The sequence below is a fragment of the Strix aluco genome, chromosome 1, assembly GCF_031877795.1.
Source record: "Strix aluco isolate bStrAlu1 chromosome 1, bStrAlu1.hap1, whole genome shotgun sequence".
Taxonomy (NCBI): domain Eukaryota; kingdom Metazoa; phylum Chordata; class Aves; order Strigiformes; family Strigidae; genus Strix; species Strix aluco.
The window spans coordinates 153985197-154010188 of record NC_133931.1 but is presented as its reverse complement, the minus strand read 5'-3'; the positions used below and the strand labels follow the sequence as shown (position 1 = coordinate 154010188).

General features: G+C 40.8%; 2 protein-coding genes across 2 annotated transcripts in view; both read left to right on the top strand.

The window, feature by feature from the left end:
- The first annotated feature begins 240 nt into the window (after positions 1-240).
- GLB1 (galactosidase beta 1) overlaps positions 241-24992 on the top strand; it is a 50976-nt gene continuing 26224 nt past the window's right edge. Inside the window, exons 1-9 of the mRNA XM_074841037.1 lie at positions 241-851; positions 12560-12729; positions 19618-19768; positions 20065-20125; positions 20942-21036; positions 22331-22511; positions 23671-23729; positions 24627-24748; positions 24845-24885. Coding sequence (XP_074697138.1) covers positions 651-851; positions 12560-12729; positions 19618-19768; positions 20065-20125; positions 20942-21036; positions 22331-22511; positions 23671-23729; positions 24627-24748; positions 24845-24885 — 1081 coding nt within the window. The 5' untranslated portion in view covers positions 241-650. The remainder of the gene's footprint in view (positions 852-12559; positions 12730-19617; positions 19769-20064; positions 20126-20941; positions 21037-22330; positions 22512-23670; positions 23730-24626; positions 24749-24844; positions 24886-24992) is intronic.
- TMPPE (transmembrane protein with metallophosphoesterase domain) lies at positions 772-8373 on the top strand. The gene is made up of 2 exons (XM_074841048.1): positions 772-851; positions 3728-8373. The coding sequence occupies exon 2, from the start codon at positions 3817-3819 to the stop codon at positions 5128-5130; it is 1314 nt and encodes a 437-aa protein (XP_074697149.1). The 5' UTR covers positions 772-851; positions 3728-3816; the 3' UTR covers positions 5131-8373.

The window sequence follows — 24992 nt, the reverse complement described above, 5'->3', positions numbered from 1 at the left end:
TCTTAGCAAACAGATGCTTCCTGATAACAGGACGTCTTGGCTCAGCCGTTCATCTCCATCGAGGAGGCTGCTCCTAGCAGGGACGAAGGTCCCAGGTGGAGCTCAGTGCCTGCCAAAGGCTCTTTCTGCTGGTGAGAAGCCCAGAGGTTGGCGAGGGGTACTTCGAATATCCCAAAGCGCTATCCCGAAAATTTCAGATTCAAATTCAAACTCAGATAAAACTTCAGACCTACCTGACTCCATGTTTTAAGCCATTTTATCTTAATATTTTTAGCACTTGTCATTCCTTCCTTCTTTCCATCTGTCCTGAGGACTGCGGATGATGTGGAGGATGTAGCTGTCGCTGTATTCTTCCACTTGGATAACTGTTGCTTAGCATTGCTGCTGCAGAATGAGAATCCTGGCCAGCTCCTCCGGGTCCAGGCGTTGCGTATGTGGGAATGATTTTTGGCAAGAGCGTTTTGACCAGTAACAGCTACCAGCAGTAGCAGCTTTCCTGGTGGGAAAGGTTTCTTCTGCCCATCCTGAGAGGTGAGCCGTGATTACCAGCGGGGCCTTGAGTTGGTTGACGGGAGGCGCGGGTAGCAGCAGGCAGGCAGGAGGAGGCACTGGGGAGGAGGCAGGGCGGCCGTTCTGCGGCAGGCGGTCCCATGCCGGGGCGCGGGCGGGGCCCGGCTCGGCGGGGCGGGCCCTGTGTGCGTAGGCCCAGCCCCTGGCAGCGGTCAGCTGACGCCGCCGTGTCACGCGGTGCCCGGTTGCGGAGCGCCCGTTCTGCCGTGGCTGTCCCGCGTACCGTCATGCTGAGGCTCCTGCTCCCGCTGGCCGGCTTGGCGACGCTCCTCCGGGCGGCGGTGAGTGTCCTCCGCTCCCCTCACCTTCCCTCCAACTTCCCCCGCGGCGGCGCCGGGGGCCTGCGCCGGGCGGCCCCTGGTCTGTTGGGGGCGGCCTCGAGCCCTGAGGGGCGCTGGGTCCGCCGGGCGCGCACGGCTGCCGGCTGCTGGGGGCCTGCTCCCGCCCCCGGTGGAGGACGGCGATTAACTCCGGTGCAGCGTTAATTCCTGAGCGGTGTGTGGTTCGGAGGGGTGGTCCTGAGGGCGCGGGGGCTGCGCTGGTGAGGGGTGCCGGCCCCTTGTCCGGATCAGGCCCGCCCCCTCCTCGCCCGCCGGCCGCCGCGCCGGGCCTCGCCCTCGCCGTGTGGCGCTGAGGCGGGGCTGGCCGTGCCCGACCTTGCACCGGGGGCGGTGAGCTGTGCCCCGGCCTCGGGGGGCGGTCGCCGGGGTCGCTGCCGGCCGGGCGTGCGGGCTGGCGCGGCGCTGCCAGCTCTGCCCCTTCCTGCGTTCAGACCCCGCTCGGAGAAACCATCTATGGCAAGGGCTCCTGAAGTAACCCCTGGGGCAGGATGGGAATCGAGCGGCAGTTACCGGATCCCGCCGCTCCATTAGCAGCTCCCATGGGAAAACTTGCTCCTCCTGTGTGGTGGGAGAGGAGTTTTTCCTGTTGTGCCCAGGTTCAGCATCGACTCTGGTTGCCGCTTTGTCTGGCGGCACGCAGTACCACTGCCCGACCGGGCAAATCCTTCGCCTTTACAGTTGCTGGCAGCCAGGCCTTGTCGCTTCTGCCTTGAGTCTGAAGCAGAGTGTCAGTATTATCGTGACAGGCAGCGCAGTTCAATGATGTGCAGGTGGTTGGAGCTGTGTGAACAGGAGCACAGGCTCACGGGAGACCTTATCAGAGGGAAGATGGGATGGCAGTACGGGTAGTCTCTGAGAGGTGGGGTTGTGGCTGAGACAAAATTCTGAAGGTGGTGGGTAAGAGGCATTAAGAACCAATACTCACCAAATTTGGTAGTATTAGATGAGGGACACGTGGTGAATTTAGTAGGTTAGTTTAATGCAGATAAAAAATACTTCAAAAAAATACAGTGAATTTCAGGAATCTGCTGCTACGGGAAGTTGTAGAAGTGGACAGTATTTAACCAATTCCAAAAGAGGATTAGCGAGATTAAAATACATCACGTTCATAAACAGTATCCTGAAATGACTAGGCAAGGATTTGCCTTCTAACATCCCTAATGTAACAGCTCTTTCAGCTGAAGGAGTATGAGGGAAGCAGACCACAGACAGTGGCCAGGGTCATGTCGTTTCTTTAAACAGCATTTCTTATTGCTGTTGTCCAGACAGAATATGACCTGGTGTCTAGAGGAACTGTGGACTCGAGCCAGTAGAGCATTCCTTATGCTTTTACCTTCCCAGTTTATTTTTTGTAAGGGCATGTGTGTAAAATAGCACTGTTTTTAAAGAATAGTTCTGTTAACAGCTGAGAGGGTTTGAGGAACTGAGGCTGGCAGGCATGATTTCTCTATCAACCCACAGTTCCCTGACCAAGCAGTGAGGGAAGGGGTCTTTTTAAAACTTAGTCTAGTTGTCAAAATGCAGCAGGGTGCTATCACCACATTCTTTTAAATTAGCTTGGGAAAGTATATGCTGCAGATAAGCAACCTGTCAAACTTGTGTTTGTAGACTTCTGGGCTCAAGCTCACTGTAGAGCCCTGCAAGGCTGCTTTTGTGCCCTAGTTCTGAGATATTTTTGGCTGTAAAATTACTTTTTTCCTAGTTAAGTGTGGACTGAGAGGCAGGAAATGTTTTGAAAGTAAGCATATGCTGTTGCATGGCTTTAAATAAGGTTGTGTGTTATCTCAAACTTGGTCTCTATTGCATGTTATGAAAGACCATCCAAACTTTTTACATCTATGGTTAAAATAAAACAGTAGGTTTATTTTAAATAGAAATGTGCAAACTGGGCATTAGTAGGAACACTGTGACCTCTGAGCAAAATACAGAGCAAAACAGGGAATTCTGGTATGATTCAAACATAACTGATGCTTGCTTATTTATTTTACATCTGGGAGCAGAGATGCATTAGACTTATGGCTTCCTTTATTTCTAAAGGAGCACAGTGTGTGATGTTTTAATCCCTTTTCAATTTAGTTGCATCCTGTTAGACCAGGATATGCTGAAATAGGTGTTGAGTCTTGGGAACTGTACATGTAGTGGAAATGAGCAGGAAGCAAGTAGCAAAACACAATGTGGATTTCACTGGTCCTGCTGATCTTGAGGGCTTTGGGGAAGTTTTATTCACAACTGGAGGCAAGCATCATCTGCAATTTCTGGGACCACAGTTGCATCTGGTAGCTATTCCAGTGGGGATTTCACTGCTGCTGTTGCATGTGTTAGTAGAACTTCTTCCATTTGGTAAGAATGATACCTGCTTTGTAGATGGAACCAACTGCTTGGGAGGAAGAACAGAAAACACAGGTATTAAGTTAACAGCAAAAGCAGCTTAGTCCCAGAACATATACGGGGTTTACAGATACTATAATGATTGTTTGCAAATACCGTGATAATCGTTTCCAGGAATCATTGCATCACTGTTGTGATCTATTGCCATCTACTATAAGGAAGTCTTAATGAAGAAAGACCATATAAAAAAAAGGGGGGAGGAATCATTGAGGGAGGCAGGCAGGGAGCTTGGAAGGGGACTGCCAGAATCCAGTGTTTTCAATTGTCTGATTTATTCCATATTAGGAAATCTCCTCCCTGTCTTTATGATAATGTTTCTGCATGACCCAGTGTCTTGGGTGGTATGTGCAGAGTTCCTTTATTGCAGTCTGGGAAAAAGGGAATGTATGTAATATTTTGAAACGGCTGATACTGGTTCCTGGTTGCAGGCTTTGTTGACCCAAGGCATCCCTTCATAACCACATTATTGCCTGCTGGAGACTTCTGTAGAACAGAAGGGAACGGTCAGGAAGCAAAGATGATCTTCAAGCAACTGCCCCTTGAAGCAAAGGCCGCAGTGGCTGCAGGAATGGTTTTCTTCTCCATGATGCTATCGCGGAGTTACCTGGCAGAAAAACTCGATCTCAGGACACGGCGCTGGCTTCTAAGGCTGCAGATGGCACTATTTGCTAATGCACTCATGTTGATAGGATCTCTTCATGTTTGGAGAAGCACAGTCACCACGTTCTCCAGGTCTTCGGCTGCCAGCTCCTTCTGTTTCATGCCGTGGAAAATAGCTGTGTTCATGTTTCTAGCTTTGGCTCATTCAAGCTTCTTCACATTGCTATTTCTTGTTGCAGAAGAGCCCTATTTCTTTTCTTTAGCTGCCTACACTTGCCTGGGGGCCTATATCATTCTTATCTTCTTCCTCTTCACTCTAGGCTCTGTAGAACAGGCTTACAAGTTCTTGGCTGGGAGAGGCACTAAGGCAGGTCCTGTCAACAAGAACAGAACAGTGATGAAACCAGTTTTGGCAGTCATGCTGACTGCTGTGCTGACTGTTGTGGGGCTGTTAAATGCTTCCCAGCCTCCTACTGTGAATTCAGTGGAGGTTCCAGTTCACAAGCTGCCCTCAGCAATGAATAATCTGAAAGTGGTGTTGCTTTCAGATATCCATCTGGGGCCTACAGTTGGCAAGACCAAGCTTGCCATGATTGTGAGAATGGTTAAGGCTTTAAAACCAGATATCACTGTGATTGTTGGGGACCTGACTGACTCTGAGGCAGAGATCATACGACCTGCTGTTGAGCCTCTTGGAGAACTTAACTCCCCTTTGGGGACTTACTTTGTGACAGGAAACCATGAGTACTACACATCAGATGTTAGTAACTGGTTTGAGCTGTTAAAATCGTTTAACATTCGGCCACTCCATAATGAGAATGTGAAGATTGTTTCACCAAAGAGCACTGATGACTGGTTCTGCCTGGCTGGTGTTGATGATATTGAAGCAGATGTATTACGCTACTCGGGACATGGCATGGATTTAAAAAAAGCTCTCGGAGATTGTAGCAGTGAGCATGCAATAGTGCTGTTAGCTCATCAACCAGTTGCTGCAAAGTGGGCCCTTCAGGAGAGACCAGACATAAATTTAATTCTCTCTGGCCATACTCATGGAGGGCAGATGTTTCCACTAAATGCTGGAGCTTATTTTCTGAACCCATTCTTTGTTGGCTTGTACAAAGTTGGGCAGAACACCTTTGTCTACGTCAGCCCTGGGACGATGTACTTTGGAATACCCATGAGGCTGGGCAGCAGAGCTGAAATAACAGAGATAATTCTACGTTCTCCTTGAGGAGTTTTCCACTTGACAGACTTCTACCATCCATTTTGGTCAGTATATTGGCTCTTCTGCTCTGAAAGCAGATCCTTTTTCAGGGAAGTCAGAGAAGATGTTTTGGGGTGGACTACAGCAGATTCTCTAAAGTTTGAGCAGAAAACATTAACATATCTTGGGCCTATGAAACAAATCGGGAGCATGTTAAAATATTGAAGAAATTAATACTTTGAGTTCATTATTATTGAGGTTCTGCATTTAAAGATAACACTGATGTCATGGAGATAATATATGTCCCATGCATGTTTAGTAATATCTGTGTCCTGCGGCTACTTCATGTTCCACTGTTTATTATCCGTCAGGCAGCTGCCTTATCAAATCATAGGCAGGTGAAGTTCTGATTTCTTGCAGTGAAGTCGCTCGTGCATGTTTTGCAGATGGGACTACAGAGTGTCCACTTTGTATTTAAACTCTGGAAGCCTTATGCTAGAAATGTTATGGGAAGGGTATAGTTGTTGGTTTTTGTTTTGGTTTTTTTTATTGAGGCTGGATACCTTTTATCCTGCTAGCTGTCTGCAGCATGCACTAGAACTTCCAGTCTGTGCTGCTTACCAGTACAGTAAGTCGCCAAGTATCAGTTCCTGAAATTCGATTTTTTCCGTTTAAAAGGCTGGGGAAACTGATATTAAAGGGTGAAAGTAGCTGTCTTTCTGCAGGCATTTTCCCCAGAATAACCAGGCATCTAGTAATTACTTCCCAAAATTAGCTCTAATAACAGTAAATGAGAAATATTACTTATGAGTTTTCTAAATTCTGATGCTGTCTGAGCATACAGTATCTCCTGATGTAAAGCACAAAATCCAAAGCTGAAATACACAGTCTCTCTTCATTCTGGTTTTTGTGGTTTATGCTTAGTTTCTCTTCTGTGATTTTTTTTTTTTTTTTTTTCTCTCTTACAAGAGTAAGAAGATGCTATTTGAAAACAATGCAAATAGGTTAATGCTTGAACTTTGTTTAAGGTTTTAACATTTCAGGTAAATGGTGTCCTTTTTAAGAAGACTAAACTCTGCAGCAGGTGATTTTCCTTAATAGCATTTGTGTATTAGTGCCCTGGCTGTCTGATAGGCACATAGCAGAAGAACTGCTACAGGATAATGAGGGATGAAGAACTTCTCTCTGTCTTTCCTAGAAGGGTTTAACACAAATTAATATCATTCTGGGAAATTTGAGAGATTAGAAAATATTAAAAACATTCTTGCTTTCATATCTCTGTTCATATAAGAAAGCCAGGATGTAAATTAATGTGTGTGTATATTGTCCAGGCTGATGAAACAGTTTACTTCTGTACGTCTTCCTCTCTCCTCCCCTTCCACCTCTGTGTTGCTGTATGAAACGCCATGAACGCCTGGGAATGCTGCCTCTGAAATCTGCAGCTGTAGCCACAGGGTTTCCCTTGCGCTGCCTTTCTGCCTGCCAGTACCTGGGTTCCTCTCAGTCAGACCCATGTAGCACGAGGCAAAAGAGATCAGTGCTTATATAGGAGACTGAGGATGGCAAGACCAGAACAGTGGTGTTCAAGTCTTCTCCTGCCTTCCTGTGTGATCCTGAACCAGACACACTTCTGGTTTATTCTTTGGCTCCTGTTCTCATTTTGCAGGAAGTGTGGGGTGGTGTATTTGAAGGGTACCATAGGCTTTGAAAAGCTGAGTTTTTCTGTAAGTGAAATTTTGACGTTTCATTTCATCCACTCTGTTCAGTCCCGCAGGCAGAGTTTCTAACTGCTAAGCTGTTTTTGTATCCTGTTCCTCTGTACAAATATCTTGCATTTTTACTCACAGGAATATTGAGAAATACTGTAAATGTGTCATGTGCGCTGGAAGATTGGTGCAAGAGTTGGAGAAGTCAGTCCTCTTTTAGTCTGAAAACAACACCTGACCAGCCAGGCTGTCTACTTGCTGGACTAGATAATTTCTGTTTCCCAGCACCTATAATTTTGTAAACTTTCTAATGCTTGTGCAATAATATCTGCTTAAGTATCCTAAAGTTTCCATGTGTATTTAACACTGCTCACATGGGGTCCTTCTGAGGTTCTTTCCCATCAGTGGCATAGTGTCAAATGGTTTTATGTAGAGAGAATCTTGATAGCCTGTGACCCTCTGTTTACTTATCGACATGCCTTCAGTGAAAAGCTGTGTTCTGGGTTTAGTAGTGCAGAGTATTCCCTATAGGCCAGTGGTCCAGGAGGACAGCTTTCCATTTGTTACGCTGAGGGTTATTACTGTGTTATGACTAACTGTTGAGCACGTTTCCTTATCAGGAGGCTTTTGTGGGACTGGTTTTAGATGGTGTTAGTTTCCCAGTGAGTTGCTAGTATTACTTTTTTCTTTTTTTTTTTCCTCCTGCCCTTTTTATTTCTCTTTTCATTCTGTCCAGATGTGTGCAAAAACCTAGCTGAAGTGGTCCTTCCATCCCAGGGCTGCGTAGATGACTTCTTGATTACTTTGTATGTGCCCCTCTTGTGTATCCTTTCAGGAGCAGATACGTATGCTTTTAGGAGTGGTCATATTATAATTTCATAAACTTATTGAGTTCTCCCAATGTAATTTAGTTCTTAATTTTTTTCTTTTAAGTCTCTCCCTCTGTAAGCTTGATTACTTGATGATTAGTTATCACTTAAAGTGTTTTCTTTCTGTGCCAAAACACTTCAAAGCCTTTTCCTATTTTGCTTTTTTTTTTAAAAAAAAAAAAAAAGTATGAAGGGAAAGCATCCTAGATCAACTTTCTTTTTGACAGTAAGAGGAATTAACCTTTTCTAAAATCTAAGACAGCAATCCCTAATTGTCCTTCAAGGCTTTTTCTATACTTTTTCCGATTTGACTTGAATGTGTATGGTGTAGACCCATTTTCAGTATTCCAGATGAAAAAAAAAAAACCTGCTGTGCTGCTTATTTTGTAATTTAGAAAATTTTTTTTGTAAATCTTTTTTTTGGTGTGTGTGGAATGTGTTTGATCTGGAGAACTTAAGTAAATGAATATATATTTCTTCCTATAAAAGGCCAGTTCATCGGGACAGTGGGGTGGGCAGGGAAGAGTGAATCACTGTCAGAATAATACCAGGATAGAATAGAATCATCACTTTGTGAAAGTTATATTTATTACATTATATAATCAGTATAGAGTGGATTTGAAAATATGTAAATTGTGGTATGACAAATGCTTTAAATGTTGGGATTTAATAAAACTTTTTTGCTTATCAAGAAAGATGCCTCTAATGACCTTTTATTTCGTACCAGTATTTATTGTAGCAGTTTGTGCTGAGTAGTTTTAATACACTAATTCTATTTACCAACATGAAGCTACTGACAATAAATCTGACTAGTTTTGGAAAATCTTATACCACCCTTACTGCTAAGTAAGGCATGGTGGAAAATGGGAGAGCTAAGGCCACTATTAAATTTGCCTAATGCCTACTAGGGGGAAGAAGTCTAGGCTGAAGAGATGAGGAAGTGATGCAGAAAAAAAGACCACTGCAAGGGCTGCGAAAGGACACTTAAGAGGATTTTTTGGAAGGAGCAAAAGAAAATAAGTGGTTTGTGGTTCTCAGTTTTGATACTTAAGCTTTGGGGTAGAGAAAGAGATGTTCTGTGTTTGATTTCTAGCATAAGAGATGCTAGAAATCTTCACAGGTGGGAGGGGTTCATTGAGGATTTGTATCCACATTTGTTTGCTTTCCAAATAAGAAAAAAAACCCCTGTTTTGTAAATTTGGAGAATGAGAGCTTCTAGCCACTGTCAAAATAGTTTTGTGTGCTGAAACTATACATTTTTTTCCTATGTTGAGAGACATACACATTATAAAATGTTTAAAGAGCCTTAAGGTTGCAAAAATAAAGTCTTACTTGACTTAAAGGACAAATTCTTTAGTTCTCCCCTTTTCCATGTGAGTATGTTCTGAGCGTGTAAGATGCAACTTTACACCATTGCCTTTAAGGGTCTGAATTTTCAATTGCACATTAATATGATGTGGTATGAATGAACTGGCATCCTAAGCAGTCTGTGGTTTGTGTCTGCTGAATCTTTTTACCAAACTAGCAGACCCACTACCCCATCTTCTAGGGAGATGCAGGGAATTCATTCCTGCTGTATGTTCACAACCATGAGTATACAATATTGACAGAACCAGATGTAAATTCACGAGGAGAACTGTTTGTTTTCGTTGCAGGCCTTGGTCTGCAAGCGATAGGTAAGGTCATGCACTGAGTGATCATGAAGGGAAGTCTGTTTATAATGGGCAATAAATGAGGTGAATCAGAACAAGTACTCTGGAAGCTGCCTCCCTCTCCTTGACCCCAAAATAATGCTGTATCAGGCAGTGTATGAGTAAGGAAGGTGATTTACAATTATGGTCACAGCTTTAAAAGCATGGCTTCTAAATGGTAACTGGTTCAATGATAATCACTTTCATAGTTAATACCTTCTTTTCATTGTTTTATTTTAAGGAAGTCTTGTTTCTTGCCAGAGATCTCCATCCCCTGAGGGTGGAGCTATGTAAACAGTTGTTTCAGTGTTAGTTTCTCAACATTTATCTGCCATAAATGGAACAAGTGTCTTCCACAGGCCTCTTGATGTGGTTAGTCTAAACGAGGGGTCTGAAATCCTCTTTCAAAGGGAAACAGCAGCAATTTATTTTGACTCTACTTTATTTCCAGGGATAATGTGTTTTTTTTCCTAATGCTTCTTTTTTTATTTTTTTTTTTATAGTATTGCAGAATTGTGTTGCTGCACCTGGGTTCTGAGTTTCATTTAATCATGATCATTTTGAAGCACTCAGCTCTGCATTAATGCTGCGAATTGTCACAGTGCCCTAGAGTAAAAAAAACACGTGAAGAATGAGAAACATCTGCTTGGTGTTCATGAGGGTGAATGGCTTCCTTTGGGGATACACGCAGTACAATTCCATCCTAGTTCAGCATGCCCAGGAATCAAGATGCAGGTTATAAATTAAAGATCAGCAAAAAGTCACTTATATTTGAATGTAAAGGGGAGTAAGCAGATGATACATACCTGTGCATTCTCTGCAGTGGTAATTTGCTTGAGGTTTAACAGCCTGGAGTTACTACAACAATAATTTCCCAGGGAGAATCCCCACATTTGAGTTACTTTTGTTCCAGAGCAGTTCATTTGTATTTCTCAGCTCTGTAAAGTCTTGATTTTGTGGAGACCTGGCACATCCATACCTTTGTTGAGTCGGGATTTATTTAAACTTTCATGGAGCTCTTTGTTAAATAATGTTAAGAATGGGTCCATATTTGTGGGATCAGGGCTTAAAAAGCTTCCCCTATACAGTAATTGGCAGTCCCTTGCAGTTCTTGTTTCCCTGCCAGCTCAGGGCTGTATCTTCTCATGTCTGTTGTTACATGTCCCTCACACAGACCATTTCACTTGTTCACTGTTGGCAGAATGTTTTGGATTGCTATGTACATTTAAGACATTTTCCACAACTTTATTTTAGGTTTTCTGTGAAGAAATGCCTTTATCACAGTTTCAACATGCTTTAGTCTTCCTTCTCCTTGGATTTTTGTAGTCTTCAGAAGTTTGTAGAGTGTTACCTCACTCAGTTGCTCAGTTTAATGACAGTCCCGCGATAGGCATGTTTACTCTGCAATTTCATCCTCCCAGTTTTCAGGAGAGTGTTTCTTCATTGTACTCTGCCCAGTAGTTTGTATTCTTTTGGTCTGTGACACATTGCACTGGCTTCTTTTTGCTGTCTTGTTGTGCTAAGAGTATGCTCTTGGTTGGCAGTTGTGTCCAGTTGTTGGCCAGGAGTCTCAGTGCTTGCAGCTTTATGATTATACATGCCTGCTGTATTTCACTTTTCCCATTCCTTTCTCTTTACTCTTCCCATAGTTGTACTACAGAAAGAAGTGGTTTCATGAGAAGGTTCTTAAAAAATCTGGTCTTTTGGTCCCTGCGTAACCTTTGGGCAGATCTCTTCTGATGATGGATGGCTCTCGTGTAGCAGGGGTCACCTGGGGTTATATGATGGTCTACATCTCTCTTGCTTTTCTAATTTCATTGCTTTTGTTTCATGTAATCAGTGTCCTTATTGCTAAGCCCCATTCTCCATATGGGACAGGTCAAGGCCCATCTTTTCAAGAACAAGGCCAGTGTCCTTCACCAGCTTTTAATTTACGCTATTGAAAGGTGTATTTCATTTGGGCTAGTATAATGTCCAATGAATCATGAGGTTGGTTTGGTTGACTTCTGACTTATTTTCTGATAGGTATGGAGAACTAAGTTATTACATTTGCTGACTTGTGATTTTACTTCATAAATCCCTACTGATCTTTCATTGAAGCAAATTTTTTTGGAAGTGTGCAGTAATGAATCTGATAAAACACAAATGCAAAGTCACAGAACTTGAAGACAACCAACCAACTGTTCAGTGGTGTGTGGAGGACAAAAGTAGTACTGGTGACAGGGATACCAAACATACATGAGAGACATAAGATGTGAGATGTTAAGGTTTGTTTTAATTTTTTAAATTATTTTTTTTAAAGTTAAAGGTTCTTAAAGACATAGGGCCAGGCACTTAAAACATCTTCTGTTTTTCCTTGTTTTTAACAAGCAAAAGAAGTACTGCTGTAGTAGTAGTTGAAATCTTACTAAGATCATAGCCTCACTTGAAGAGTAGTCCCATGCTCGTGAAGTTAGGGTATCTTTCTTATGGCTAGGAAGTGCAGATTCTTATTCTTAATTTATCTGCTTCTTTAAGTTCACTGGTCTGGGTGTGCTTAGCTGGAAAAGAATTGAAAGTAGGGCTTTCTCCAAAAATGACTGATTTTTAGTGACTTAAATGTATGTAGTTTGCCAGACTGATCGAACAGTTTTATACTTACTGGAAACTAAGCTTTGAAGCAGGTATGTGTTGGTGCCCTGGAGCATTTAGAATGTGGTATTTATTCCTCAAAAGCTCCCAGCTGGATTTTGCTTTTAGACTTGAGTGTGACCTTAAGTTGGAATTAGGGTTGTGTTTTCCAACAGTTTAGTAAGTTGAAGCATTGAGTGCAAAGTGTTGGCATTCACCAAATCTCCTCTTAATTAATTCCTCATCATTTGCACTGGTGTAAGCAACTGCAAAATGTATCACTGTGGGAAGATGGTACTATATATTAATTAAAAGTGGAGAATGCATGTGGCATATTTTGGTGTAGTAGTGAATCCTGTCCTTGCTGAGTGGTTGGCAGACCCATTGTAGTCCTTTGGTGTGTTAGGCTCGGGTGGGCTATATGTAGCTAGTGGAGAGCCATTCACCATCAGTTATTTTAACACCACTGCACCTTCTATTGTGGACAAGCCACAGATGCATAGATTGTTCTCCGTGCCTTTCAAGGGAGAAAAAGATTATATTGTGTGGTTTTTTTTTTTCCATTTTTTTTTGTACACAGAATATACCCCAGAGGAGTTTTGGGATTGATTATGACTGTAACTGCTTTGTCAAGGATGGGAGACCCTTCCGTTACATCTCAGGTAGCATTCACTACTCACGAGTGCCCCGGTATTACTGGAAAGACCGCCTGTTGAAGATGAAGATGGCAGGACTTGATGCCATTCAAACGTAAGTATCTGTTGACTTTCAAAGCAATTTGTAGTCCTAGGACATGTAGGAGAAGTAGTTAAGCAGAATGCCACCATTGGTACTTGGTTTATTCATCTCTAATAGGTGAGAAAGCTCCGGAGAAGTGGGGGGTGGCACAGGATGACCTCTAACAGCATAGACTGGGACAACTGGGCAGGTTATAGCTAACAGTCCACTTCCTTGTTGGTAGGCCATGCCTCTTGCTTTATAACCAAGGGTGCAAGTGTGACCTGAAATAAATTACGAAACATTTGTATGTGCTCTGCTTCTGCCAAGGGCATTGTAATCTCTGGTCAAAAGACAGACAAGGTGAGAGGGAACAATAACCTCTTAATACAGCCTAGACTGTATTGCCCTGAAGCCTTGAAAATATTGGCAAAGGTTGCAGTAATATTTAAAGCTATTTCACCAGGAATGTTTTAACTTAGAAAAATGGTTGGGAACTAGGTGCACTTTTTCAAAAAAAAACTAACACCCCCCCGCCCCCCTGACAAAACCAGTTTAAACAGCTTTTAGTTATGTGTGCTAAACCTTTAGTCCATCTTTCTTGTCTTTCCTACATGGTTGTGTACTTATTATAACAGGTGAGGCACAGATTGGCAAAAATAAGAGTAAACTGCATTTCTTTTTTTTTTTTTTTTTAGAGCTTCCTTGACAAGTGGAGTGGTAGAAAAGTGTAAGGCACAGTCTTTTCAAGCAATGGTTGTACATGTTTGTTTTTCTTTCCTAAATCATTACAAGGCTTAGAGCTTCTCTTTCAAACAGCCTGTTTGTGTGCTATGGACTGCCAGACAGTGTTGCTTCTGGCAGTGCAGAGTCTGTAGGCCAGGGCACTTTGCTCAGCGGGAGTGTTGCACCATCTCTTCTTTCTCTCCCTTGAAATCCGTATTTTGTTTGACCTGCAAGTCTTGTACACTTGGAGGTGTGATTAGTAAGGGTTGGTATGTGAAGAACAGATGGCAGGGAAAGAAAAGAAGTTGCTTTTTTTCAAATTTAGGGTTCTCTATTTTTTTTTAATGTCTTGAAACTCTTCCCTGTGTTGTGATGATATAGTGACCTGTTGGTGGGTGTTTTCTGGGGTGGTTTTTGTTGTTTTCTAATACAGCAAGAAAGTTCTATCTTCCCTCGCATCATGTAAGAACGATGATGTTAAGTACCGCTTGATCAGGACAGAGTTACTAGAATTGCCCGTGTAATAACTTTTTGCTGTAATAAAAGTAATCTGAAATGGACCTGAAAATTACACCTTTTGATGTCTGGCTTGAATATCAGCCTGGGTCTTGACAGCTGCTCTGTGTCTCCTATGATCTGTAGTGTCTCATACTGCCCTTATGTCTCTGATTTTATTTTTCTCCTCCTTCCAACACCCGTGTATTTTCAGTGCCCTCTGTTCACTTTCAGCTTTTTTCAACTGGTCCCTTCCTTTTTTTTCTTTGAAATTGCCTGTTCATGTCTCTGCTGTATCAATGGTCTTTTGAGATAAGAATCTTTTCTTTCCTGTTCCCCCAACGCTGTTTAATGGCAAAATTGCTGCAGGATTGGTTTTTTTTTTTTCCTTTTGCTTCCTTCTACTTCCTTTGTAATCTGCTAACAAAGTTGGTTTTTTTTTTTCCTTCTTTATTTTCTTTTTATTTTTTTAACTTGTAGAGATCTCTTACTCTGTGCTTTACTGCTTTGCATTAGTGTCCTTCCACTGTGGAGGAAAGAGTGGAGATTGTCATGTGTTGGTGGTGTCAACTGGTTTCTGTTGGTCTTGGAAGAGCCGAGTTGTGTCTGTTTTGGCACAGAAGGTACAGTACAGCTAGCAATTGTTGCCCTGTGGATATGTGACCTATGGCCTTAGGTGTTGTTGCTGAATCACCGATGACAGATAACAGGTTTCTTACAACTTCCTTCTCTTTTTGTAGGGCAGATTGGGATTCCTTAACTTTCTCCCCCGTTGTTGCTTACCTTTGGATTTTTTTCTACTATGGTGAAAGATAGCTCCTAAATGTGTGTCTTAGAAGCAGAAAGCGCCCCTGTGTCTTGCATTTTCTACAAGAATCAAATCCATGTATTTTTCCATTTGACGCTGATCTCTCTCTCTCGATGTTAAAGAAAAACCAGAACAACCACCACCCCACCAAAACAGTCTTGTTTTTTTTGAAATTTGAAGATAATCAAGCCTTACTGCTCTTGATTATTTGAGATAAGGCAATACATTTTCATGTTACGCCAAACAACTCTGCTGTGATTTTGTGTGGTTTTGGTGAAAATGGAAATTTGTCTAGATGATTACTTAGTTGTGGTTTTGTTTTCTCTTCTTCTGCCTACTCTTTTCTGGATCAGTAAAACTATTAGCAAGGGACTGAGATACCAGATATGTGAAGTCGTTCTGGAATGGGCAGCAGCACTGCCAGACCTTCTCGCAGAATGTGGTAGCTGGACTCCCAGCCTTGAGGCCACCTCTGAAGACTGATGTTGCTGCTTGGGATTTTCTCCAGGAGACAGGAAAGGATCTTGCTATAATTTGAAATATGGGAGCCCTCCTTGTTCTTATCAGAGTGCTCCCAAGGAGCCTTACCACTTCAAGGGAAACAGGATCCTTTTATTACAGGATTGTCCTTGTAAATACCTTGTGGTCAAAGCAAGCTAGACCTGCTCTCCTTCCTGTTCTCTGCAGCCTCATTTCCAAAAGAGTTGCTATGCCTTGCTACATCGTTCAGCTAATGACTGAGTCAGCAGCTCATCTGGGACTCTTGAATAGGTGAAGTCAGTATATGTGTATAATCATCTGTACCTGGAAACATCTTAAGCAATAACAGAATATGAGCAAACAGGTGACAGGAAGCTTGATCTTACATTAAAGTTTAAAATATCAAGGCCTAAGCCTCCCAAATAGCAGGTTGAAATTTGATGTTGTGGTTGGTGTGACATCCAAGAAGCTGATGGAGGTGTACCTAGGAGCTCCACTCCCTTCCTCAGCAGGCAGCATGCAGAGGCCTCTGGTCACACAAAGGTAACTGTCCTTGTTTTCAGTTCCTGGACTGTGTCTGCCAACTAGAAACTAATGCCATCAAAGACATCTGGAAAGAACTGATAGTGGTTTGGTTTGGGTTTTTTTGCATGGAGGAGATAAATAATTAACCACTAGATGGGGCTAAATATTCACAGGATTTACAGATCAGTGAAGAAGCTTCCTGGAAGACTCAGCAGTTACCTTACAGGCTTATAGAAAATTAAAGAATATTGAGCATTTTATTTGTTTTACTGTATTTGTCCACTAATGAGCAGAAAACTATAAACCTGTAGAAGCTCCCTCTAAGAAAGAGCTGATGTTTAGCATACTAATTAAAAAATAAGCCCAATTTACTTCTTCTAAAGACTTATAAATGTGTAATTTAACTAGCATGTTGCTCTATTATTTATGAAATTAGTAAAAGCTATTTAATTGCACACTATTAAAAAATAACCCAACCCTGGTATTACAGAGAATTATCCTGTACATTAAGGTAGGTAAAGTGGATTTTTTGCCTGTTGACATCTCTCTGAAATGGGAGAGGAAAACTGTGACTTTTAAAGAAAAGGTTATAGGAAAAAGCTTAGGAATTGTATGTGAATGAAGAGTAAGTGCTATTACTCAAATACAGAAGAAATACCACATTTCAAGTTTGAAAAAGGAATGTGGCATTCCTTTAGAAATTAATTATTCTGTAACTAAAGCAGTACAGCATTAACAATGGACTACACATTAATACAATGGTATACAGGAATTATACTTGCTAATAATAGTAATTTCAAAGGCAAAGGTTTTAATTTGAGGCCATTGCTAGCTGTAGAAAATATACTGGGGGATTAAAGTCTATTAGTAACAATTTTTAGACCAGTGTTTAAAATATATTTGTATCATGATTTATTTGATAAAAAAGCATTTCACATAATTTTTTTAATTCACTTTCTTCCCTTTTTCTCCACTAAAGTCTACTTTCTTTCCGGCCTTCTGGGGAACCACGGGACATAAATTAAAACTGTTCCTGGAAGAATTTTTCTGTCTTCCTCCATCTTGAGCATAAGGGAGCTGGAGAAACCCTTTTTGTCCTCACCTCAGACACTATTTAGAATATTTAGACCTTCAGAGTTGTTTCTAGAACAGGTTAATAAAACTCTCCCATGAGTATATTTTCATAACTAACAGGTTACAAGGTGTAGTTAAATTGCAGCTAGAATGCTTTTCTCATATTAACCTGTAATTTACTTACCAGTCATAAATAACTTGTTAGGTAGCCTAAAGAGAAGGGAGTATAAGCAGTTGCTGTCTTTCTGTGGTAGTATTTTAGGCAGTTGGAACTGTTATGAAGTTAATGTCTAGTCATCTTTATTTTGCTCAAACAGGTGCAGCTCTGATAGAAATATTTTTCAGTGAATGAGTTGCTACATCAACATGCCTGTTAATTCCTCCCAGAAGGAGCTTTGTCTCTTACTGCAGTGTCATGTTGGTGATTCATAGTCAGATGATACTTTTCAGAGGAACCTGCAGACTCTTTTCCTATTAATACCACTTCCATATGCCTTTCTTCTTGTTTTGTATTTTGCCTTTTCCTATGCAAGAGAATTAAAGAGTGGTAACTCTTAATTCGTTATTGATACCAGACCACATTGCTCATTAGTTAAGAGCATTTAGAATCCTGATCGTGTTCACCGATGGATTTGCAACCACTCCCCATTTCCAAAGCGTGCTGTGCATTACCTCACCCAGGTGTCAATAAAAGCTTTGGATATAGTTAGACCTACCGAAGAGACTTAGGATACTCCTCAAAATATCCCATTGCTTTCCCAGCAAATTGTGGGTTGTTCTTCTGTGGCTAATTTTTATTCTATATTAATGTTATACCAACTAGCCTCTTTTTTTTTTTTTTTTCCTTGTTGTGCAGCAAAGTACCAAAAGCCTTGCTAAGTAGAGACATCACCTTTTTTTTTCCTTTTCTCTAACCCTTTCAAATATTCCTGTGAACAAATGGAGTTAGGGTTATGTGTCCTTGACAGATCCATAGTGATATATGTGTAATTTAAAAGAATTCTGTATTTCTAAGCAACAGTTTTGAAAATAACGTAGCTGTTATGGCTTAGAGCAAACTAAAATTATTCTGCAGTAATAACCAGGATAATGGTATATGGAACAGGGAAAGCAAGCACAATATGATACTCTTGTATTGGCTTCTTTGACATAGGTTGGTCATTTGTTTGTTTTAAATAGTTTTCTACTATATCTACTTTAATCGTAAATGTCAGGAATCAGCTTGCTTCTCTGCTTGAAAGTTAGACAAAGTGCACAAAACTAAATTAATATTGAATGTATTTTCACATGGTTCATATATTCATTAAATGCACATTTAGTTTGTTCTAAAAGTGAGTTAATCATGTGTTTCATAAACAATTAGAGCAGGTTAACTGCATTTTGATGCCTGAGTGCATTACTTTGACTCTATCCTTGCATACAAATTTTAAGCTTTATCTCTTCAAACAGAGGCTTAAGATTTTGGCATTTGTGAGGCTATAATATTAAATAATGTTGCTGAAAGATTGTAATTTTTGTATTTGATGTTCATGTGCATGTACGTCTGACTGTGGTTGTTTCAGTAGCGTGCTCGTGTGAGGGTTCCTGTTTTTCTTGCTTATTGAATGTGGTGTTTTCTGCACTTTCTTTCCATCTTGGGTAGTTCTTGCAAAATTAACTCTGGAACATGTGAACAAACCCAGACAGCAAGAAAAGTGGTGCCTGAGAGGATCTTTGCTTGGCTAACCACAGTTTTGGTTTTACGAATTTTTCTCAAATTTGTTCTCTCTGGAACAGTGGTAACAGTTCTCTCAGAGGGATTACAAACCTATGTGCAAGAAAGTAAATGCATGGAGAATGAGTTGTCCCATTCTCTTAAATCCTTGTTCAAGCAGTACTCATCCCTAATTTGAATGTGTGTCTGATCTACGACTGCCACTTAGTACTATCCCAAGCCAAAACTCATGGTTGTCAAGCATGGGCCGTAAGCTACAACAGTACGCATAGTAGTTGGTAGATAACATGTTTCTTCATTGTCTTGCAACCAAGTGTATTTTTTTATCTTCTGTGAGCTGTTCTGTGGTGGAGTTGTGATTTCCGAAGTCCTGGAAGTAGGAGAAAGGTGTTCTCTCAAATGGTTATCTTCTTGTTTGGCAGCTTTATTACTTGGTTGAAATGAAGTTTTACTTTTTCCAGGATCTTGGGCACCTTAGCATCATCCTCTAACTTGTCTGTTCTTCCCATGCTGGTTTTTCAGAACCTGTGTTGCTCCTGGTCAATGAAAACTTTCAGGACCTAGATGCAATATCATTTGAGGCTTAGTTCTTTGTAGTGGCAGCAGTATGGACCTGTCAACCTAGTTGGCTTCCCCGTGCAAACTGGGTGATCCCTTTATGAAGGGTCATGCAGTGTTTTAGGCAAGCTCGTTCCTGACCACCTCCTTTGTGAGTGGTTTACGGTATTTATCTCTTCACAAACCTCCCACCACTATATGACTGTCAGCTGTGTTGCTAACATCAAAACTGTTAACTACTTAAATTTTGGAATAGATGTCATGGTTTCAAAATGGCGCTACCCAAACCTGTTCTTGCATTGATATGGACTCCTGCAGACTTACTGCAAAGTACTAAGCCTTATTTCAGCATTAATTTTAACACCTCCTACCATATGAAGTACCTCACAGAAGAAAGGCCCTACAGTTATTCTTGTGTTTTACTGATCTGAAGACCAGTTCAGCATTACAGATCTCTGGGGCATGTGGTGCAAATAGTTGTTATTTGGAGTTCTGGTTTAGTCTCAGTTTCCTAATGGAAGGTGATCTTCTCTCTTTATAGGTATGTGCCATGGAACTACCATGAACCCCAGCTGGGCGTGTATGATTTTTCTGGTGACAAAGACCTTGAGTATTTCCTACAGCTTGCTAACGACACTGGTTTGCTGGTTATCCTGAGAGCTGGACCTTACATCTGTGCAGAATGGGACATGGTACAGCCTTTTGTAACCTTAAGTTACCTTATTTCTAGGGTAAATTTAATGCAAATATTTCTGTCTTAAAGTAAACAAACATACTTGGTGTATCTTTGGACAAGACTCTTGGTTTAGCATATTAAAATCCATGCATCTTAAGTGACATCTTACAAACTTACTATTTGTTTTTTCATTGGGAATTGTTACTTACAGAAAATCAATCTTCAGGTCTTGGTATATGTTTTGATAAAAGACTGAGTTCTTCTTACATTTCCTAAAAATGGTCACTGAAGTGATTCCCTTTCTTTTCCCAGGGAGGTCTTCCTGCATGGCTGTTGGAGAAGAAATCTATTGTTCTCAGGTCTTCTGATTCAGGTAGAGGCATCAGAAGAGACTAGCAAAAATACACTTTAGCAGCAAGGCAACTTGCCGTTTGAGTCCATTACTAGGAAATTCATATTTCAGCTTAAGTTATCTTGTATGTAAAATCTTCAGTGCTTTTAATTAGAAATGTGCATTCAAGAAGTATATAGAACGAACAAAGTAGGGTAGAAAGTTTCCAAGGTATTGACAAGTTTCATGAAAATTGGTGCCAAGAGAGAAATCACTGTCACCATTGAGGAAAAGACGATAGGTAGCTCTCACCTTTGAGTTTTTCAGTTTTGCAACCCACTCATCATAGGGATCCTTCCTGGCTGATCAGTGTGCATGTAATTCCAGAACTAGTTACAGCATTCTTGAGTGCTACCTGGTCATGGACCAGAGATGGAGGGATGAGATGAGACAGGAGATTAATGTGGTTATTGGAGTGCATATTAGGGGACAAATATATCATATTTGACTCTAGTTCTGGCTCAGTGTGGGATAAATTATCTATTTAAAAAAATAGTACACATAGCAATACTTGAATTTGTTTTCCTGTTGAAATATGTTAGGGCAACCTGTGTGAGACATTGAAGTGTCTCTGTTGATTTTCAAAGTTCACCAGTATTTAAATCTTCAATTTTTTAGTAAACTGTACTGGAAGCTGACATTTATGAACAGGTATAAGAGCACATCAGTTCATTAAATGCTGTTTTGTTATACTTTACATACTTAGAACACTAGGTAAAAACTACCCATATATAGTTTAAAACAAAATCTAGAAAAAAGCAGAAAAGTTGTGAAACATTTATACTTTGTGTATCACAGATTACCTGGCAGCAGTAGAGAAATGGATGGGTGTCCTTTTGCCAAAGATGAGGCCTCACCTCTATCAGAATGGAGGTCCAATCATCATGGTGCAGGTAACTTCCTGAAAATCAAATGAACACAAGCAGCATGGATGCTTATATTGCTCCTGCAGACACTCTGTGGGTGTTGGGTGGTAATGTCACAGATGTTCCTTCACAGTTTCAGGTAGCTGAAAGGTTCTGATTCAATTCCTTATTCTAAAGAACCGAGTCAGCTGTTTCCAGAATTCAGAGAGTGCTTGTCTCCTCTATTAAAGTTGTTTCCCACAACTATAGAAAGCAATAGAGGAAACTTGCGGAGCTTTTTAGATCTGAGTTTCATGCCAGTTCTCACATAAAGTCAAAATACAGTACAATTGCCTGAAACCCTCTGATAGGAAAAAGGGGAATAACTATACCTGCAGATAGAAGCAAAACCAGTATGGACTAAGCCCAAAACTTGTCACAAAAATGGCCTCAAAATTTAGGCTTTTTAATTCTTAGCACCTAACAAGCTGTAAATGTTTCAGCACACCATATTGTGCGTTCATGGTAAGTAGCTTCTCTCTTAAATTCCTTCTAGATGTGCAGTGGCAATTGTTCCATATTCTTAGTATTTGACCATAACAAAAGCTTTGTTTTACTTTCTTTTTTTTAAACTCCCTGGTTGGCACAGGATGCGATAGGAGAATTTTCTTATAATATGCCCAAGATCATTGTTCTTAAACAATGTATTCTATTGAGCAAAAGCACTCAGCAAAATTCCTTGGCAGAAAGATGTTTATAACAGGATTTTCAGAAATAACCTTCAGGTGCCCGTGACATTGGATCTGGAGCTTGAAAGTCCATTCCCTTGGGCAGGGGGCAAGATGTGTACCTCTCAGTAGTAGCAGGGTTGTTCTTCTCCCCTCAGTCCTTTGAGCCCACTCCAGGGCTTTGCTGTTCATGTGAGCCCCTTGTAGGTGTGTCTCTTCTGGAAGTCCAGTTCTACTGCAGTTTTGATCGTGTCACAACTTGTTCTATGGTTTTATTGTCCTGCTTGGGAGGTGAGTCATAGCTCTCTAGTTGTAATAGAGACTGTGTTTTGATCACTGTTGTTAAGTAGCTAGGGTAGATATTTTTATGTGGAGGGTGATTTTGTAGGAAAATTACTTGCCTCCACACAATGATTGCTCCACTGTAAGATACAGGTGAGAGGAATGAGTGCCTAGAAGCGTTGTCTTCTCTTACTTCTCAAGTCTGCAGTTAAAATTACATTTTCAGCATTGCCATCAAAGGAAGAGGAGGGTTGAATTTGGGTTTCCCATTTTTGGTATAAGGTGCAGACTGAAATTGGCTATTGCTTCACTGACTTGCTTTTACTGTGCAGGTAGAGAATGAGTATGGCAGCTACTTTGCTTGTGACTATGACTATCTGCGTTCCCTTCTGAAGATCTTTCGCCAGCATCTTGGGGATGAGGTGGTGCTGTTCACAACTGATGGTGCAAGCCAGTTTCACTTGAAATGTGGAGCTCTTCAGGGTCTTTATGCAACAGTAGACTTTGCCCCAGGTTGGAGACTGCTGTTTGTTACAAAAAAATTCTGGGGGGTGTGTGTGTGTGTGTTTATGGCAGGACAAACTGACTTGACTGCTTGACAACCTGACTGCTTTGTTTAAATGGGGTAATAGGCATTTATGGGTATTTGATGTACTCTTAAATGTACAAGAATCACCCAGAAGTAGCCAGTTAGAGAGTCCTAATCACTTCCTTGCATCATGAAACCATGAATAAACGATTTACGCTGTTCATGGTGTGTATCTCCTAAAAACTAGCAGTAATAGTTGGCATTGATTCCATTGATTTTTAAATTTTTTTTATGTTGGGTTTTTTATTGTTGTTTTGTTTTTAACGTCCTTTGTCCCAGAATCCAGCAATTACTGCTGAAGATCATCATTAGAAATGTTCACACTGCCACAGTTTGCTGTGATATAGGCCTGAAGAATGGCTAAGCAACCATAGTGTGTTTAGAAAGTGCCCTTTTGATAGGAAAGTTAGTGATGTAAATGTTCATATACTGCACAGACTTGGCAAAAGAGGCTTAAGGCACAAGAAACAAACTCCAAGATAGATATTTCCATATTTTTTATGTGTGGTTTGTACGTTATTCTCTCTATAATCAAAGATGTGTGCTTAGCAGGAATCTGTTTTCTTACAAGTAGATTGAAATTATGAGCTCCTTTTTGTGTATCATTTATGAGATGGTGAGCTACTCATTGAAGTAGTTATTTCCAGTCCTTATGGCTTGAGCCACTAAGAATGATCAGAAGTGAAACTCCCCTTTAGAGATTGCCTCGCTTCTGTTCTTCCCTGTAGTCTTGGTACCACAATCTCAGGCTTACATTTTCCAATGACCAAGTAGCAATTCTGACACATCTCAGACTTTTTGGTGCCAGGATGTTATTCCTGAGAAAAGCTGGGTTTTCAGAAGATGTATCTCAAAAGCAAGGACATACGTGCCTACGTGCATATGTGTTTATATATACTTTAAATAATTTCTGCAATTTAAACACTGGAATCAAAGGTACTGATTCCTGTGTTTTCTGAAGTAACTTTCTTGTCTGCATTTTTGCTAGGTCTTGGAAGGGAGATAAGACACCTATTTCAGTAAGATGAAGGACTGAAAGTCATGGATGTGTAGCAACTCAATTTTATTTCTATCTGCTTACAGGTGGCAATGTCACAGCAGCATTCTTAGCTCAAAGGGGCAGTGAACCTACGGGCCCTTTGGTATGTCTTTTCACTTTAACTTCTTGTATCATTCCTAACCTTGCAGTGATTAATAAGAGAGGAGTTGGGAACAGTGTGTTGGACAGTTTTAGGGACATGTTTAAAAAGACATAATTTCCAAGTCAGTCAGAAAAACTGAATAGAGGAGCTTCCGTGTGTGTTTGGCAAATCCACATTAACTGCTGTTCTGCAAATACTATTTTGGTCTTAAAAGGTATTGATTTTATTTCAGTATTTTTCCTTGTTAAGACAAATGTTTACAAAGCAGTGGAAACAGTAAGTATGATTAGATGAGTTAGTGAGGTATATGTGTGGGTGGAAGTTAAAAGCAAAAATTAAAAGGGCAGGTTAGAAGTTGCTTCCTGTTTTCAGCTACCCTAGAGGTTTCACACAAGCTATAGTGGGATGTGAGATCACTGGAAGGCATTTTGACAAAAGGAAAAGGCCCTCTGAGTGTACAAGATTATCTCTGTGCTATGAAATTGTTTAGAATGCAATTTGAGTATTTGAAAGATTTACTTTTCGTTACATCTAGTCTATGTATGCTATTCTGCAGGCAATGTACGGGTTCCATCATTTATTTGAATGCCAAGCATCTGAAATGTGTTCATGTTGACAGATTCCAAGGAAATCCACGCTTTTTGGTACTTAAGCACTATTTTCAAAGTGTCCGTATAAAATTATTGAAACAATCCTTTGATTTCTTTGACTAGTAATCTGCTGAAAAGGACTCATTTAGTGTATACTTTGCTGTATTTATACTAGTTTAAAAATGTCTGGAATGAGTCAAGGTGCCTTTTTTCCTTCCCCTTCAGTTAGTAACCTTAAATTACATTGCATTCTGTTCTTGTTCCCTCTTCATGTTTTCCCTTCCTCTTTTGCCCTTCCTCCTTTCAGGTTAATTCTGAGTTTTATACTGGATGGTTGGATCACTGGGGGCACCGTCATTCTGTTGTCCCCACACAAACTATAGCTAAAACACTTAATGAAATCCTGGCACGTGGTGCTAACGTTAACCTGTAAGTGTGTGTTCAGTAAAGGTTAATTTGGGGGGATTATTTTTTTCCCAATTCAGCAAAACCTGATTTAAGTGGATGGCTTTTTTTGCTTTTTAGGTACATGTTTATAGGTGGGACTAACTTTGCCTATTGGAATGGTAAGAAATTATTTAAATGATACTAATGATGTAGGGGACCTGTTTATGAATTTGGTAGTAATGTATTTTGTGAAAGAATAAGCTATGCCTGCTATCACATGACAAAA